At 33.2% G+C, this 19,166-nt stretch overlaps 1 protein-coding gene across 2 annotated transcripts in view; it reads left to right on the top strand.

Moving 5' to 3' along the window:
- The window catches only part of LOC111618086 (NACHT and WD repeat domain-containing protein 2-like), a 39,563-nt gene extending 22,234 nt beyond the window's left edge, over nucleotides 1-17,329 (top strand). For both annotated transcript variants that reach the window (XM_023359530.1, XM_023359538.1), the window contains exons 3-14: nucleotides 6,951-7,158; nucleotides 8,260-8,425; nucleotides 8,505-8,704; nucleotides 12,215-12,530; nucleotides 12,615-13,001; nucleotides 13,069-13,409; nucleotides 13,531-13,734; nucleotides 13,801-15,287; nucleotides 15,714-15,912; nucleotides 15,984-16,168; nucleotides 16,249-16,373; nucleotides 16,443-17,329. In XM_023359530.1, the coding sequence (XP_023215298.1) occupies nucleotides 6,951-7,158; nucleotides 8,260-8,425; nucleotides 8,505-8,704; nucleotides 12,215-12,530; nucleotides 12,615-13,001; nucleotides 13,069-13,409; nucleotides 13,531-13,734; nucleotides 13,801-15,287; nucleotides 15,714-15,912; nucleotides 15,984-16,168; nucleotides 16,249-16,373; nucleotides 16,443-16,657 (4,033 nt within the window). In that variant the 3' untranslated portion in view covers nucleotides 16,658-17,329. The remainder of the gene's footprint in view (nucleotides 1-6,950; nucleotides 7,159-8,259; nucleotides 8,426-8,504; nucleotides 8,705-12,214; nucleotides 12,531-12,614; nucleotides 13,002-13,068; nucleotides 13,410-13,530; nucleotides 13,735-13,800; nucleotides 15,288-15,713; nucleotides 15,913-15,983; nucleotides 16,169-16,248; nucleotides 16,374-16,442) is intronic.
- Nucleotides 17,330-19,166: the final 1,837 nt, after the last annotated feature.

Raw genomic sequence — 19,166 nt, 5'->3', positions numbered from 1 at the left:
ACGATTAATATTCCAAACATATTTGGCATTTGAGTTAATTGGTCTAACACGGACACAACACAAATATTTTAATATTTAAAGATATTCAGATGGTTCGAATATAAAGATTTACTCGTTGTTCTATGTCCTAAGTGGCAATCAAATATATATTTATCTCCACGTTCGTCAGAATGTTAATTGACGTAAAAAATCATGTAGCGTAGCTGTTTTAAATTATCAAATTGGTGAAGTATTTGTTAAATATAATACTGCGAGAAATTAATAATAAAGATTAGTAATATATTAAAAGTGTTATTTTCGATAGACGAATTTGCATATATCTCTGATGTTTATCAAGGAGTATTACTGAATAAACAGAAAGATTGTTCTAAACATAGTTGCATCGGTTTTCTTGTTTTTCGTTTAATTAAAATAAAATAAACGCTTCGTAGAAATTAATTACGTTCTTTTTTTTACAACTTTACGGATCATTTTCGTAAAGTTCGCATGCCTTACGCATTATCCGATGGGCAAAAAGGGCAGTTGCCTGTTAATGGAGCCCCAAACCAATCTTTTATAAGAAAATATTTCTCCGAAAAAGTCCCCAGAAGAAAAATGTCTGAAGTTAACACTATACAGTACAAGGGGCCCCCTCTAATTCAAATTCGTCTGAGCCCCACCAAGCGCCACTGTTACTACTATAATTTTCTTATACAGACTGTAAAACTGATGTAGATAAATCCTTTTATAAATAAATTAATTTAGCATAAGTCATAAATCGAGTAGATTTATTCTTCTTCTAATAAACTATACTTACGATTATCATTAAGAGGATAAATAATGTATAAATAGTAATTCTATGCATTTATATTTATTATTCCTCTTATACAATCCTCGAGAATATGAGATGGAATAGGAAAATTTAAAATTTTTACAATTTATTATAAAAAATTCGAGTTTTTACCTGGATAAATAATTAATATCATATTTTGATAATGTGTCAATTTGAAGAAATCCCTGAAGTTCACCCCGAAGAAATCAATATTATAGTAATCGTAGATTTAAAAAAAATTCGACATTTTAGCTTTACCAAATTCAAAAAACATTTACTGATACCTTAATATATTATTTAACAAAAATACGCCTTATTCAAATAATTATCTTATGAATTTAGTAAATGAATAACGATTAAATTTGTGAAATTAAAACTTAATCTTGCCCTTGATTAAATATCTGATGTGAAATAAAGTAATTTAAATGAGATCTCTACTTGAAAATTAATTGTAAAGCTATCCGAAATATTCTTAAAATCATTTTGAATTGTTTTATTTACGTATAAAATTAACAATATAGAGAAGCTGATACACGGATAAATAGGATATATTCTGTAATACTTTATTATAAAGTTCTTCTATAGTGCATGTACCGATCAAAAAAGAAATTCTATCCACATCAAACTCTTATGAGCTGATTTAGCATTTTCGTATTTTAATAGAAGTAAACAATTGATTCAGGGATAAATTTATAGCGATTAAGTTTATCATAAAAAATGCCTAGGCTCATTACCTTCCAAAGTAATATAATCTAGAAAGAAGGTTATTATGGGAAATGAAACGATTTATAAATTATGTATCATGCGACCCTTATGATAAAGAGGAATCAATATTACTTAAAATTTCAAAGCTATAGTCTATTTGTTATTCGAAGTAAAGGACAAATTTAGACGTAGGAAATTCATTTCCAATTCTTGTGATTTGGAAATTTAATCATTTGATGTGAAGTAATTCGGAAATTCGCTGATAATTTTTTCTTCCTCTAGTGTTTTTTAAAATAAATTATCATTAAAATTTGTTTAGACAAAATGAAGTAGAGCAAAAGGATGATTTAGATGAATATAATTAGTAGGGATGCCGAATAAAATTCAAAACTGATGTTCCCGAATGAAAATTCCGAATCATCAGCAATGATAGTTTAGCACTAAAAGAAAAATCGTGTAAATTATATTTTTATTGAGTCGACAGTTCGAAAAATTCTCATTTTTTTAAGCATATTTGATAAAATATAAGCGCAACTGCAGACTAATTATAATCAGTTGGCGCGTTTTACCTTCATAGGGCCCAGGCAAATTTGAATTAGAACGCCCCATGTACAGTGTTTCTTCGGGGTAATTTTTCGGGGAAAATATTTTCTTATAACAGATTGGTTCGGGGAGCCCTGTTGCTAGGGTCCCCCAGGCAATTTCCTTTTTTCCTATTGAATAACACGTCACTGATTACGAATAGGCAGTATGAGTCCTCAGCATTCAAAATGAAGCATTATTATTATTATTTTTAATTTGTGATAATATTTTTTCCAAAGTAAGCAAAATAGAGGGAAATAGTAGGGGAAAAAATTTAAAAATATGTGTTAAATCGAGTGATAAAATCAACTTAAAAAAATGATTGAAAATAAAATGTGTCTTCTTCAGAGTTTGGATTAAAATGAAAGAAGAATAATAAATAATTAAATATTCGAAAGGCGCATAAAATTTCGAATGATTTTAATATCTTATTAAACAAAGAATCGATAGATTTCGTTCAAATTAATTCGAAATTAACGATAAACATTCATCGACGGACTGAATGTAATCTTAGAATTGCAGACTTTAAAAACTTTAAGAATGAATTAGTACCTTAAGTGGGCTTGATAAAATCATTATATTCATTTTAATTAATTTTATAAGTACAATTTGATATCCCATTATAATATAGAATATATAATGCACTTAAAAATAAAACTTTTTAATTGATTTTATGATTTGAAATATAAAACACCAGGCGAGTAGTAAGTCCTCTCTTCTAACCAATATAAAAAAAAAACTATTTATACGACGTCTAAAGGTCATAAATAACTTAATTTATTTTGAAATGTTGTAAATAATATATAATTTAATTAATTTTAAAATATATTAAAAACATTTTTTTTTCAAATTTTTGTAGAAAATAACGATCTACTAATTAAATTTAACAAATCTAAGATGCTAATAAGAAATCTTTAATGAAAAATTTCGATATTAACGCTACATTTTTGATAATATTACATAACACTGATATTGTGTAACACCGTAGGAAAAGATTTATTTATAGTCGGTCTTAAATAAGAGATTTTCCTTTTATATTTTATCAGAAATATTTGTTTGGATTATTGTAAATAATATATATCTATTCCAAATTAGATATTTGTAAAATATGTTATGTACTGTACTATATAATTAATTTCTCATGCCGATTATGTTACTGCAAAGTAAATAGTAGAAAATTTTAGTAGGAATATTTGAGTCCTTAATAGGAAGTTTTAGTGGAAATAATAGGAATACTTGAGGTCTTAATAGGAATTTTTAGTGTGAATAGTAAGAATATTTGAGTCCTTTAGAATTTCATGAAAAAATTATTTCAAATCCAACTCTTTTACATTTCTAATTATCTTTTGTAGGCGATATTTTAAAATAAGTGAAATTTAACGTTATTGATACCAATTCTTACTACCAAATTTCCAACGCAACTCGTTTTTATTTCCGAAAAGCTTCGCCGATAGATTAAAAAATAATCAAAGTTCATATTCAATTTAAAATAATATAAAATTTATGGATAAAATAGAAACATTTTATTATTTTCTTTTTTTATATTGTGATATTATTAGGATTTCTTTTTTATTGTACAATGTCTGAAAGATAGAGTTGGTAAGTATGTGATCAAAAATAGCACGTCTAAATCATACAATTCTTTTTTTCTTATTTCCTTTTTTATTCCATTCCATTTCTTATTTTTCTTATTATTTCCAAATAGTAAAACTTTTACGTTTCTAGCATTCAGTGGCGCAACGTCATTTTTCGTGAGGGCGAAGTTATAGAGGATCAAGAAATACTGTAGAAACGGGAATCCTCCGTTCGTGAATCGGAGGAAACTGCAGCGGGTCTGTGGGCGGCTTTCTCCTCCCTTCCAAAAAAGGTCTCCAGGGCGGTAGCCTACGGAAAAAAAATTTAATTTTAAAGAAAAAAGTGCTTGATAAAATGAATGAAGTACAATATTTTTAGGGGAAAGATATGTCTTCTCCCATATCTTCAATGGTGCTGGCGTTCAACATAACTGCTGGATGGCCTAGGAGATTAAAGCGTCAGCTTATCTGTCTGTAAGACCCGGTATCGAATTCTGGTGGGAAGGTCCATCAGTGGCCAAGCGATTTTCGTACCCTGTACAATGGAAGTTCGGTCGTGGGTTCGCGCCTCGCTCGGACGGGTTGGCCACGTGGAGTTTTCCAGGTTTTCTCCACGTCTGTAATGCCTAAATAGGGGCCAGTTTCCCTTAAAAAGACTTCCCGGAAGGCATCCCCTGATCTAGGCAGATCACCCAAGTGTTGCGTTGCCATAACCTAATAAACAAACAAAGAATTCTGGTGGGCAACCCCAGGAAGTTTTCACGGGAAGTCTTGCTCGACCGCTTCAGTGTGTACCTGACCGAACTCACAATGAGTGATGAAAAAGAACCTCATAGGGAGATTTAAAAAAAAAAAAATAAATAAAAAAGCACTAATGGACAATGGAAATTATTTATACAAAATATTCTTAATTATTCGGACTGTATCCATAATTAACTCGTTTCAACATGTGGCTGTGCAACAAGAGGCTTTTCTTTCCTTCGCGGCGGTTCCAGATTCGAATCTAGTAGGCTAAATTTTTGTAAATCGTATGGGTGGAGATTTCATTCTTTGTCTCTTATTTATTCTGGCCGATCTCATTATGAACCAAGTTTGCCCGAAATGATACAAGATTGTATCCAATTATTTCATTGGATTTATTTCTGGAAATACTAATGACCAATTATGATGGCCCATACTTAAATCTGCCTTTGGTGTAAAGATATTTACTTGTACTGTACATTGAGAAATTCACATCTCTTGTTTCCATAATGGTTAATTGCGATTCTGATCAGGTTTATCAACGATAAACAAAATTGAAAATGGCAATAGAACAATTTCGAGAGTTGAATGTAAGTGCGAGGTTTTCAGCCCATACGTATGATTATAATAATAATTTATATTCTATAGAATATTTTTAATATTTATCCTAGTGTAACATATATATATTTTAAGCATTCATTCATTTATTCTGTCATTAATATCATTGTCGGCCTGCATAATGGATTCAACTATATATTTAAAATTATGGACAAATTTTATATAAAAGTATTATCGGTACACTTATGGCAGGCTACCAAAACGAAAGCAAAATTGAATTTATAAAATTTATGTAAACACAGGAAAAATTACTAAATTTGCATTTGTGGTATTTTAGATGAAAGTCGCCTTAGGATATTGCTGTATTTCAGATTATAAAGCATACGGTATGCAATTATTAAAATATGATCTACAGGAAATTTGGTGAAAATTTTAATTTTATTTAATTAAGATTGACAAAATGATTGCTAATTATGTATCGAAATTGGTTACGGAAACGTTGCTTTAGTTAAATCTATCAAGAAGCGTTTTTTTTAATGTTAATTATCCAATTTACAACTATTATTCCTTTGGCATAAAAAGAAAGTTCTAGTTTTGTCACTTAAGCAGTTTCCATTGGAAGATGTCGAGAATGGTTCAGGAGGAAAGATGGAATTTGCTTTAAGCAAACTCGAATCCGGACTCTTTTGGCGGAAGCTAATCATGCTGTAATAAACCGAAGGCAGTCCAGCCCATATATATATATATAAAGGACTAGGTGTAAGCCCTTTTGATTTTCTTTCTTTATGGGTACTAGGAGGGCTTTTTAAATTAGAGTCCTTTTCTGTCAGACCCATAGTGAGGGAGAAGCACGACTTACCCGGGACAGACCGCCCTTCCGAAAAATTCCTGGAGTTGCTCACCCGAATTCGATCCCTGGTCCACCAGAGCGATAGGCTGACCTTTTTTTTATATCATCTCGGCTATCTGACTGGCGCCCATTTGAAGTTTTTATTAAATTATTTTAAAAATGTTTAACGTTTTAAAGAATTTACAGAAATATATAGACAGAAAAATAATAATTATTACTTTGTCGATTTTTAAGATAATTATTGGAAAACATAAATTACGTAATGGGATTACTTCCAAATTTATTCATCATCATCCTAGACATAGCCTAATATCGATTCTACCGACTGAAATAAGTTTTAATAATGCAGAAATATAACATTAACTGTTAATTAAATGTGCAGAGTATTAATAATACTTTATAAAATAAGTTATTATAAGAGAAAAAGTCAAAATTATCACGAAAAAATAAGATTTGTTTTTATTATTTTGACATTCCGCCAAACTAATATCTTGTTAAATTCTAATGGGACGGAACACGCTTGCCTGATGATCATTTTGTATATTCATTTCAACAAAGTGAATACAAACGAAATTAAAAAAGATTAAGTTTAAATATATGTAATTTTCCTCTATTAAAGAGAGCAGTGGTTAAATTAAATTTTTAATCAGATTTTTTTAATGGTAAAATAAAATTTATTAACTATAATTATATTGTAGTGCAAGTAATTAAATCATAAATTTAGTAATTGAATCCGTCAATGAAGATTTGCTTATATTAGGCCTTATACAGTATAAAGCTAACACTCACATCACAGAAGTTAACACTTTATCCGGAAGAAGTGTTATAATAAAAGTTCTGCGATGCGAGTGTTAAATTACTAAATTTACTAAGAAGCAAATATAATTAAATCATTTAAACTATTGTTTATTTTTGTAAAACTGTTATTTTCATTAAACTAGATTTATAATTTTTTTTAGAAAGTTTCCTCCTCTTTTTTTTCCAATTTTCGAATAAGAAAATGAATAAATTTAAACTGTAAAATGTATTTAATAATTAAGAGGATAGATTTTCCGTAGGGGCATTGCCGCGTATCGATTAAACCGAAAGGAATTTGTTTTGTAAATCTTGTAATATTTTTTCCTCGCAGTTCACCCATTCAAGACAGGCGAAGAAGTTCCATAAGATCGACGGACAGCATACCTTATGGAAAAGAATCTCCACCATCTTCACGACTTCCAAGCGACGCGGCTCACGGACCCGAACAATTGCCCACATCTGCCGGAGCAAAATCCGACAGCACCGGGGGAGAATGGAGCGAAATGTCTGCCACTTCACCACCACCCACCGGTGGTTCGGTAGGTCACAATGCCAAAAATATCCCTAAATCCTCTGTTGTCATAAGAAGCGTAGTATAGAGGAATCCGAAAACTTCCTCTCTTAATCGTCTAAATATTAGTGTTATACATTTAGTTCGCATTTGTTATGATCCGAGATTCGTTTTACTTTCTCGTGTTATGTCACACAGCCGGGAAAGTATTGTTATCGTGTCAATTTTTCGATCTTTTGAGACCGTGTGTTTAGTTTAATATCTCGGGACGAGTAAAGACGAAGGAACGAAATTTGGCACGGTGACTTGTTATAAAGGTCATTTGATGCTATTAAATTTTGGAGTAGGGGAAGTGAAAGGGTTGGGGATAGAGGGAATTGAATTTAATGAAAATTTTACTCATTATAGGCGTTTGCAACATTTTAAACTTTAAAGGCAGAGAAAAGTTTTTATGCCTTTCTATATTAATAATATAAAAGTTATTTTTAATAGCACCCCGCAACAGATGGCGCCACACGTATTTTTAACTTTGAGTTTGTGTCAAAAATATTTAAGCTTAAAAAACAATATTTCTTAATGGAAATTTTGACCATAATTCGACAAAGTTATTCCTTTTAAGTTTTTGTTATCAATTAAATTTTATATCAATATATAATTGAAAATTATCAGACTTCGTAATGGTCCCATAACGGTCTTGTTTGAGTGAGTGCCATGGAAATCGAGCGAGAGAGCTCTTCCCGTTATTTCTTTTACGATTAACAAGTGATATTTGCTGTTAAAAGCAGAAAAGTTGGAAACAAACAAACGACAAGTCGATAATTTTTGAGTAATTTTCAAACTTAACAAAAAAGTTATAAATTTAATTTTTCTCGAATCTCGACAAATAAATCTCTTAATCTCTCGAACGTACCATATTCAGCTATTTTACGTTTATTATAGGTATATAGAGTTGTCGATTCAGCCAAATTTCAAATTAGTCGCTTACAGTGGTTGACCGTCTCGCTAAATCTCACTCGATATATCCGAGGAAATTAAATTTAAATGCTTAGATACGTAACGATCTTAGTTTTAATTCTTAAAAATGAAAAAGCACGATTACGGATTTATTAACATTTTATATTCCACTCAGATATCTTCATCCATAAACAAAGACATGCAAAACGCCGAAAACGTAGGACTTCCCGATCTTCAGAAATTTCCCGAAAACATTCGCAATTTGCTAATGGGAAAAATCGAAAACGAAATCGTGGTTCCTTCCAAGGAGATAGCGCTCTTCTTATGCGCCGGATATTACGGTAAGCAGTTTTATAATGGCGACATTTTTCCAGGTCGGAGCAAATTCGTTATCGTTTAATAAACCGATTTTATTTGCAGACACGGAAGTGGAAAGGAGTGCTTTGATCGAGAACGTATTTCCAAAACTGAGATATCACTGTGCCAAACAGGGATACGAATTAAACGTGGTGGATCTCCACTGGGGAATACCGGGAGACTGTCTTTACAATCATAGTTTTCGAGAACTCTGCATAAACGTCATGGAAGATCTGAAGCAGAGGAGACACTTGTTGGCTTTGGTGAGTTCGATAAATATTTATTCATTTAGAAAATTATCATCTGAATGCGGATACTTGGGCGAAAAATTCCGTTATCAATTTAAAATAACTTATCGCAGTTAGACGAAAGCCAATTTTTAGAATAACGAAGTTCGGGATTATTAAATAGATGTTAAATATTTAATTCGGACGATTTTCGGCACGGCATCGACTTATGCAAATAACAACGTAAATTAAGTTTTAAAATAGCATTAAAAGTCTTCGGATGGATCGAAATTCGAAAGGGCATTCCCGATTAGGATCGATTTACAAGGGACGGTTTATATAATTAGTACGGAGACCGAATTTTATCACGAAATAACTGCCGACGAATGCGATTATAAGTGATCGATGACAAATCCGCATTGTTTTAAAATTTCGTGATCGATGGGTCTTTCGGAGGAAGAGTGAAGGGTGACACGCGCGCATCCGACAAATAATCGATGCTCTATCGGACACTAGTCTTCCCGAAAGAAATACGAAGGGCTTCTCATTAATGCGAGAAAAAAGTTAAGTAGTAGATGATATTTCCTCAAAAAATATGCGTTCTAGGAAGTTCAGATTTTAAACTAATTCTCGTAATTTTAAAAATTTGGATTAAGTAAGAAAAAAAGCCTCCAGGTGGCGCGACCGACATATCGAAGTCGACTTCGGCCAGATGACGTTAATTGTTGAGAAATTCGTTATTCTTAAAAAGCGTGACTAACGATAATCGAGATTTTAAAATTTATACTTAATTTTTTAAACGCGACCATCGGAATGCGCTCCACGCGAAAAGTCCATCAAAAAGACAAAATGATAAACGGAAAGAAGTTACAAAAACTTCCTTCGTCTCGATCGATAACCGAAGTGACTAAGTTTCGTAGACTAAAATCTTTTGCTATAAATATAAATTAATTATCGGATTATCTCGTCCTTAATCGCCCGTACAACTAACGGCCGATGGCCACAAGTCGGGAATTTTCTCGCCCTTTTATATTATCCGAAACGTTTCTTCCCGAATCTCGCCAACGTGTTTGGTTTGGGTCCAAAACAAATGCAATTTTTCTACACTAAAAACACATTTATTACGAAAGAAATGGTTGTCATTTTTTTTAGTTTATTTCCCGGTTCGCCCTTGAAACGACGAAAAACAATGATTAAGAGAAAATTGAATGGTCGGTAGGTCCTGTTCGTTTCGAAAAAAAGGTGTTCGGCCGTTAAATGTCTTAATTAAATCCGCACGTAGAAGTAACTTATATGGCATCGTTTCCACGTTTGCGATAATTAGAAACACCTAATCGGAAAGTACGCTTCAAAACGAATTTTTTTTCCTTTCCAAATAGTTTATTTTCGTTCGGCCCCGGGGCGTAATTCTTTATTCCAGATTTATGTTTACAACGGAGAAAAGCGGCCGTAATTATTGGGAAGTACGGATAAACGTTTCTGTACTGGAACGTAAAAGTACGAGTTTATCCAAAGATAAGGTTGATAGAAAAGTTTGTACGCTCGGAATTGATAAAACTTAAATAATGTCAATAAATTTGGCATAATGCGAGATTAGATAAACACGTCTACGTTGGGTTTGATATTAAATATAAGCGTAAATTCGATAGGATTTTGCAGACTGGTGAAAATGTTTTTCCGAACTGTTAGCCCCTAAACTAACAGATTTATGACGCAATGGGGTCAAGGACGGATTCGATCTGTTTTTACCGATAATCGAATGGGCCAGAAGCGAGTTTTCAATTTAATTAATACGTTTTTTATTAATTATTACTTTTGTAATTGCTTTGTAGACTTAGTCCTTTCGATTTTCTTAGTATTTAACGTAATCGAAATCGAGAGTAAAAAAAATTATTTTCCAAAATGGTTTCCTTAAATTTGTATTTGGTAATTCGGATTTTAACTGGTGGTATTATCGGAGTTACTTCTCCATTTTGCTTTCAGCTAATGGATGTTTGTACTTTGTGAAGTTGTAAAATTATATCCAAAATTGCTAATCGGTTCGTTTCGAATAACTTGTATAATTTATGAATTATGATGGTGCAAATTAAAATTATTAGTTCGTAATTATTTACGGGCGAAAATTAGTCGCTACAAGTTTAAGAATATATTTCTTTACCTAGCAATTTTCGAAATACATGCCATAACATACACAGTATATTACATATATCCTATTAACTCTGAATTTACTCTATCCGCCGTTTAACACATTATTCTTAGAAGTTATCGGGTGTAAATTTTAATTTTAAGACCAAGTATTTATTTTAATTTGTTGTTTAATATTTAAATTAACATAATTACATTGTGACTGCCTTTAGTGTGCTAGAGAAGATTCCCCTTTGATTTGAACGGGTATAAAAAAAAGCCTCATATTTGTCACAATTTAAAAATAATAACTTATCGATAGATTATTTTAGTATATTTAAAAGATTAATTTGTATGTACTGTGAATAATTTCTAATGAGAATTCTTACATTATTCTTTTAATTTGATTTTAACAATTAAATTAACAAAATCTTCAACCGCCTAGCGTCTTGACCCCTTTTTAAGCAGTTTTATTAATTAAACCTTTATAAAAAGGCGCTTAGATTTTCGATTGTCATACTTGCTTTGGTTTTTTACTTTCATTCTAAGTTGGCCCTTTTCGGTGTTTCCCCCTCCCTTAATTTTTCCATACGCAGCATCCAGATAAATGTCCGGATGAACACTTCTTAGACCATCTGAAATGAACACGTTAACAACTATTTTAATTACAAATATGGTCTAGAATAAGTAAAGGAGATTAAAATGTCCGTGGGAGAATAAAAGGGTCTTCATTCGAGTTATAATAACAATAATTTCCAGAAATTATATAACAAAAGAAAAATAATTTCACTTCAAAGTAGAGCCGTTAAGAATCAAAATACTTTTGTATTAACGACCTTAAAAAAATAATTTTTTCACCATAAATTTTAAAAAAGGCCGGTAGTTACGGGGAAGTGAAAAAGGAGCTAGGGAATAATGGAATAAATATTAAAACTCCAAAATTTCCTATACAATTAATTTTTGATTTAGTATCCCTGCGAGACAACTGTTAGAAAATAGCGGTATCAAATACACAGGACTGGTTTTTAAAGACAACTGCGATCAGATTTCATCACCACTTAAAATTTCCGGGGGTCTGACGTTTTACTTTATTGTGCCCAGGATATTCTATAACGGTAATCTTAGTTAATGTTCGTACATGGCCGAGGCTTCGAATTTGAGCCGACAATTCGACAATACGGTTTTAAAGGGAGAACGACTTTCCTCCCGGCCATAAAAAAAATCTTAGGTAATTTTCTTCTACTTTATCCATAAATAAAATTTATTTCGAATTAATTCTATCGATGATTTCCTCAACTTTATTGGAATATGAAAGCGCGAGAATAAAAAGTAAGGATTGGCGTCTACACGAACATATATTACGGTAGGCGTCCTTATCGCTCTTCTTTGCTATAATAAATTTTTAACAATAAAAATTTCAAGGTTTTCTTGAACGACAACCTTGGAGCATCGGTACCTCCCCGTGCCATGCCACAATCGGACTTCGAAACGTTGATGAACGGCGTAGAATTGGAAGAAGAAAAGCAAACTTTTCAAAAATGGTACAAGTTAGACACGAACTCTGAGTCTACTTCTTACATCTTACGTCCCATTTCGGATCACATTCCGAACATCAACAGCGAAAACTGGACCGACAGACAAGAAGCCATGAATCTGTGGAGAGCGGAATCGAGAAAAATCGTGGAAACTTTCAAAAAAATACTGCAACAAGATCAGAGAGACAAATACTTATCTACAGGTAAATGTTTGCTAATTTTTATCGCTAGATGGCATCACCGAATTGCAGTAATTATTTTTTTTTTCTTTTGTGTTTTGGTGGCAGTTTTCGAAGACGAAATCTTGAACATCGTTTCGGACGACTTACACCAGGCGAAGAGATGTATTTGGGTGCAGAGAAGATTTACACATCTTCCTCCTCAGGGAGAAGGAGAAAGCGTAGCGCCGGAAGAGAGCCTTCGTCGACCTCTAAACGTCACGGACTGGAAACGAGTGGACAGAATGAAGCGTTACCTGGAAGACCACTTGCCGGATACGCAAAAATTAGTATTTTACGTCAAGTGGAACGAGAGTGGACTTTCCAACCACGAATTACCGGAACACGCCCGCTACTTGGAAACCCTATGCGAAACCATGAGAGAAGAGCTGCAAAAAATGATCGATGCGGTAATCGAAGACGACTTAATGGAAGAGGCGCACACGCCTTATTCAGGTAATATTTATATCTAAATCATACTTTTTTAGCCGGCAAGAATATTCATTTGGATGCGTTTTCTTAGGAATCGAGCGTTCTTTGCGTGTCGAATTAATGCAGCAGGCCAACGAGTGCAAACGACACGGCCAGTATTTTACAGGGAGAGAGAATCTGTTAGCCAAGTGCAAAGAATATTTGGACAGTAAAGTTTCTATGCCGCTCATACTTCACGGCCCTCCCGGATGCGGTAAATCGGGATTAATAGCGAAATTAATGGAAAAATGCAGCGAGTGGCAACCGGATGCCGCCGCGGTGGTAAGATTCGTAAACATTACTCCCGAATCATCAACTCAGGAACATTTACTGCGCAGTATAAGCGAACAGTGTTGCGCTCTTTATGGAGAACACCCGTCAGTGGCTTCTGAGGTATCCACATATTCCATTTTATGGTTTGTGTTTATTATTATTTTATAAAGTATATTAGTTTCATTTAGAAATGTAGCAATTTACTCAAAATCCCTGATGAAATATTGGATAATAATTGTAGAGTATCGAAAAACACGGCTCCGCTCTCGGAATATTATTAGAAAAAGTGTCCGCTCAACGACCTCTGGTCATCGTCATCGACGGCTTGGATCAAACGGCCAATTACAGTAATCGTGACTTAAAATGGCTTCCTAAGGAACTGCCTAATCATGTCAAGCTTTTATTGACGGTGCGAGACGACACGGGAGAGTTTGAAGAGATCAAGGTAGATTTTCTTGTTATCTTTTTAAAGCTGGCAAAAACTATTAACGGATTTTTTTATACTTGACAGAAATTGATCAGCGAAGAGTCGTGTTTTGTTTCTGTCGATCACATTAGCATAGAGGAACGAATCGATCTGGTAAGAGAAATCTTAAAAAAACATCAGAGGCAGTTAACGGCACAACAGTTCCAATCGGTGAAAACTTGTTTGGAGAAGTCGCCGAGCGTTAATTACGCCCAATTATTAGGTCATTATTGCATAAAATGGAGTAGTGATGACACGGGCTACGAAACGTTACCCGATAACGACATTGAGGATTTATTAATCAAAGAAATTTCCGATTACGTGGGATCTAATGTGTTGTTCTTCATCTTTGGTTTACTGGTAACCGCAAAACACGGCTTATCGGATAGTGAACTTTTAGATATCTTGTCGTGCAACGACGACGTCCTGAAACGAATCTACGGGGGTAGAAAGTGCCGCATACAACGGGTTCCGTGTTTCACTTGGAATTTCATTCGTTCGTGTCTACGTCGTGAACTCAGATCGAAAGTAATCGGCGGAAGATTATTAACTTTCTGTAGTTACGGAATCGCTAATGTATTGCGCGAGAAATACGTGGATAAAAATATTCTAGAGAAATGTGTTAACGCTATAAAGGATTACTACCAGGAAAAACATGAGGGAGAAGCCACGGAAAATGGAAATCACAGGTATATTATGGAGCAGCCCATTATGTTCGATAATTGTCCAAATCGTCGTAAACTGGACGAACTACCCCTGTGTTGTCTGACTTCGGAAGACGAGATAAAAAAGAAGTTCCTACTCGATCCAAATTGGCTTTTACTTAAGTTTCAAGGTTCCGATCCTTATCAATTTCTAGAAGATTTAACTATATATAAACAAACCTTGGACACCGTCGACGAAGAAATAGAATTAATGTACCAATTAATCCAATTATCCAGCTATTCTCTTCGATACGATGGTTCGCAATTTTTTGCTCAGATGTACGGACGATTAATGAAAATTATGACCGATAACAGCAACTGCGAAAAGTATCCGTCGATCAGGACTTTGTTTGAAACCTCCTCTTGCCCCTCCATAACTAATCTTCTGCCGCTAAAAACTTGTCTTCGCGAACCTCTTCAGGCTAACGAAGATACCAAAGACAACAAAGTACCGATGAGTTTATACAGAATTAAAGACGATGATTCACACATGATCTCTTTATCGATGGAGAGGGGAGAGATCACGGTATGGAATATATACGAACAAATTCCCGTCAGAACTTTAACTGGTGTGACGCAACCTAGAGATATCAAATTAATCGATAAACACAAGGCATTAGTCTTATGCAATCGTGAACTTAAAGTGTACGACTTAGACGATGGAAACTTGATTATAAAATTAAAAGGAGTTATGAATCAAAAAATGCCCTATTACGGACTGCACGACCAAAATTATGTAGTTGCTCTCTCACGTAACAGAATGTACGTTAATATGATGAATTTGGCTACCGGTGATTTAGAGACTACTTTTAAAGTTGGCGAAGACAGGTAAGTGTGCCGAGATTATTTTAAAATAGTATTTAAATAATCATTACAATGAGCAAATTATAGCCTAAATATTAATAAACTATTTTTATTAACTCCGTGAAATTATTATAAAGGATGAAAATTTTTTCACTATAAAAAATTATTTTAAAAGATGTTAAATATATTAGGCTCATTGTATATAAAAATAATGCTAATTATGAAGTGTTGTGATAATTAACATAGCATTTAAATTGCTAATACGTTAATTTGTATTAAGATTCGCCTTATATATTAATGTAGGACAGTCCTACTCGATAGGCGCGTCTTAAATTGTGCAACGATGATATTATTATTCATGGGACAGATAAAAAAAAGAACTAAAAAGAAATTGCCGTCTAAACGAAAAATGGACAATTTTTAAATATAAAACGAAATTATTTTATTTAGATTCCTCAACAGTTTATTAGTCAGTGCTAATGGAAGGATATGTGTGTGTGGTGACGAAACCCAAAAGCCATTTCCTTTACTTGTATGGGATTTGTCAAATCGTAAATTAGTATATGACCTTCGCATCCCTCATCACGAGTTCATCACACGACTTTCTGCCATCAGCGATGATGGACATTACGTCGTATCTGTTTGCAGAGTAAGTACTTTTGTAAGGTAATTATTTTATTATAAAAAGAATGGAAAAAATAATACCAAAGAATTTCTTAGGAACTTCACGATACGTCGCCTAATTTCATCATAGTGTACGATTTACAAAGTGGAACGTTGTTCAAAAAATGGAAACCGGAGAGCAATAGTTGCAGTATCGCTATTTCGTCCCAAGGAGGATGTATAGTTAACGGCTTAGAAAACACCTGGCTTCTAATTTGGGATTTAGTTACGGGCGCACGAAGGTATGGGCTCTAGATCTATACTACAGTACTACTACTGTTTATAATCGGAAATTACTAAACGGTTTATCGGTTTCTACCAGATTTACTTTAAGGGGCCATACTGCACCAGTAGATCAGATACGAATGAGCGAAACGGGGTCCAGGTGTCTCACATACGATTCACTGGGAAGAGATCGAAGTCTACGATTATGGGACGTGACCAAGGGTAAGTTGTGCGTTATTTTTATAATCAGTTTGACCACAAATGTTAAGTAATTTTTGTTTTCCCTCCTAGGTGAGTGTTTAGCAGTATTCACTCCAGATCAATCGCTGATATGTTGTGAACTTTCTATGGACGGGAAAGCTATTGTGTTAGGATTAGATGGAAAGCGAGATATAGTTACATTAGTGGTTTGTCATAATACTACCGCTGATGAACAAATTTCTACAGGTCATTACGGGAAACCAGAACATAAAGGAAAAGTTTTCTGTGTTAGTCAGCACGGTTAAAAATCCGAGAAAAACCAACAAACGAAATAAACTGTGATAATCAGCACAAGATGCTTTTGTAAAAAAAAAAAACTGACGGAAATAAGAAAATGAAGTTCGCTGTTGTTTTTTGTTCATCAGTAATAATTTGTATATCAAATTCCGTTAGAATCAGTGTATACAAACTGCCAAAAATTTTCGTATCGGAACATTTCGAGGAAGTTAAAAAAACGAGGTTGTTCGAAGAAAAATTATTGTATTTTATTAACGGAACTGTTCCTTATCGTGCTATGCAGGTAGTACTTCATTTATTGTAAATAATGTTTATCCAGTTTATTGTAAATATTCTTTTCTTATCAAATGGCATTTTTGATTTAGTTTTACTCCATAAACTTACATTTAAAAACCAATCTAATATCTTAAAAAAAAATTAATCTTTTGTAATGACACAATGTTGTGAGAAAATGCGATTTTTGTTTTTACTTTTAGATGTTCACATTAAAAAAGCAGTATCTCATTGTGTAATTATTTGCGCATTTTTTACGCTTCTAAGTGACGTATCTAGTTTATCTCTCTAAAGACTTCCTACAGTTGTCGTTTTTATGTATATACTATTTGTATGTTTGATGGAAACATGAATTGTGCCAAATAAGCACAAGTTCTTTGACATTAGAGTTGTCGTGTTCAAAGTTTAAGTGATCAAAGTAAAAAAAAAATTAAATTTAAAGAATCTGCATAATTTTATTGGATTACTTTCTCATTACATCATAATTTTACAAGACGAAAGATTATAGAACATTCGTAAGAACGTAAAAGAAAAAGCTAATAATAAACAAAGTCGTCCTAATTTCCACTAACCAAATGTTTACTAGTAATCGTCTTGATATATTTTTGTATTAAGAAGAATCCTTATTACTTTTACGGTATTAAATTATCTCAATTCTATTGGTTAACATCAAAAGTCAACTCATTTGTCGTCGAATCGACATGGCCGAAGCATAAATCTTATAATGGCGTCATTACATTGACGTCATTAACCTCTTGAATCACCCAGTAAACAGTTTCCCCCCTTCTGTTTGTTGATTTGCACTTTTTAAAATGACGCTTTATTCACAAACATTTCCAGTTCTTTTATAAAGCTAAACAAAACACGTTTTCCATGTTCAAAACTTTTAAGGATTAATCAAAATAAAATTTAAATATTTACCTAAACTAAGTTCTCAGACTAGTTTTTTTTGGTTTTTTTAAAAAATATTTTTTAATTCAAGGCAGAAGCTACATTACCNGTAAGACCCGGTATCGAATTCTGGTGGGAAGGTCCATCAGTGGCCAAGCGATTTTCGTACCCTGTACAATGGAAGTTCGGTCGTGGGTTCGCGCCTCGCTCGGACGGGTTGGCCACGTGGAGTTTTCCAGGTTTTCTCCACGTCTGTAATGCCTAAATAGGGGCCAGTTTCCCTTAAAAAGACTTCCCGGAAGGCATCCCCTGATCTAGGCAGATCACCCAAGTGTTGCGTTGCCATAACCTAATAAACAAACAAAGAATTCTGGTGGGCAACCCCAGGAAGTTTTCACGGGAAGTCTTGCTCGACCGCTTCAGTGTGTACCTGACCGAACTCACAATGAGTGATGAAAAAGAACCTCATAGGGAGATTTAAAAAAAAAAAAATAAATAAAAAAGCACTAATGGACAATGGAAATTATTTATACAAAATATTCTTAATTATTCGGACTGTATCCATAATTAACTCGTTTCAACATGTGGCTGTGCAACAAGAGGCTTTTCTTTCCTTCGCGGCGGTTCCAGATTCGAATCTAGTAGGCTAAATTTTTGTAAATCGTATGGGTGGAGATTTCATTCTTTGTCTCTTATTTATTCTGGCCGATCTCATTATGAACCAAGTTTGCCCGAAATGATACAAGATTGTATCCAATTATTTCATTGGATTTATTTCTGGAAATACTAATGACCAATTATGATGGCCCATACTTAAATCTGCCTTTGGTGTAAAGATATTTACTTGTACTGTACATTGAGAAATTCACATCTCTTGTTTCCATAATGGTTAATTGCGATTCTGATCAGGTTTATCAACGATAAACAAAATTGAAAATGGCAATAGAACAATTTCGAGAGTTGAATGTAAGTGCGAGGTTTTCAGCCCATACGTATGATTATAATAATAATTTATATTCTATAGAATATTTTTAATATTTATCCTAGTGTAACATATATATATTTTAAGCATTCATTCATTTATTCTGTCATTAATATCATTGTCGGCCTGCATAATGGATTCAACTATATATTTAAAATTATGGACAAATTTTATATAAAAGTATTATCGGTACACTTATGGCAGGCTACCAAAACGAAAGCAAAATTGAATTTATAAAATTTATGTAAACACAGGAAAAATTACTAAATTTGCATTTGTGGTATTTTAGATGAAAGTCGCCTTAGGATATTGCTGTATTTCAGATTATAAAGCATACGGTATGCAATTATTAAAATATGATCTACAGGAAA

The sequence above is a fragment of the Centruroides sculpturatus genome, unplaced genomic scaffold, assembly GCF_000671375.1.
Source record: "Centruroides sculpturatus isolate CEXI.00-Female unplaced genomic scaffold, Cexi_2.0 scaffold103, whole genome shotgun sequence".
Taxonomy (NCBI): Eukaryota; Metazoa; Arthropoda; class Arachnida; order Scorpiones; family Buthidae; genus Centruroides; species Centruroides sculpturatus.
Note: the sequence above shows the minus strand (reverse complement) of the source record. Positions and strands in the feature narration are given on the sequence as shown.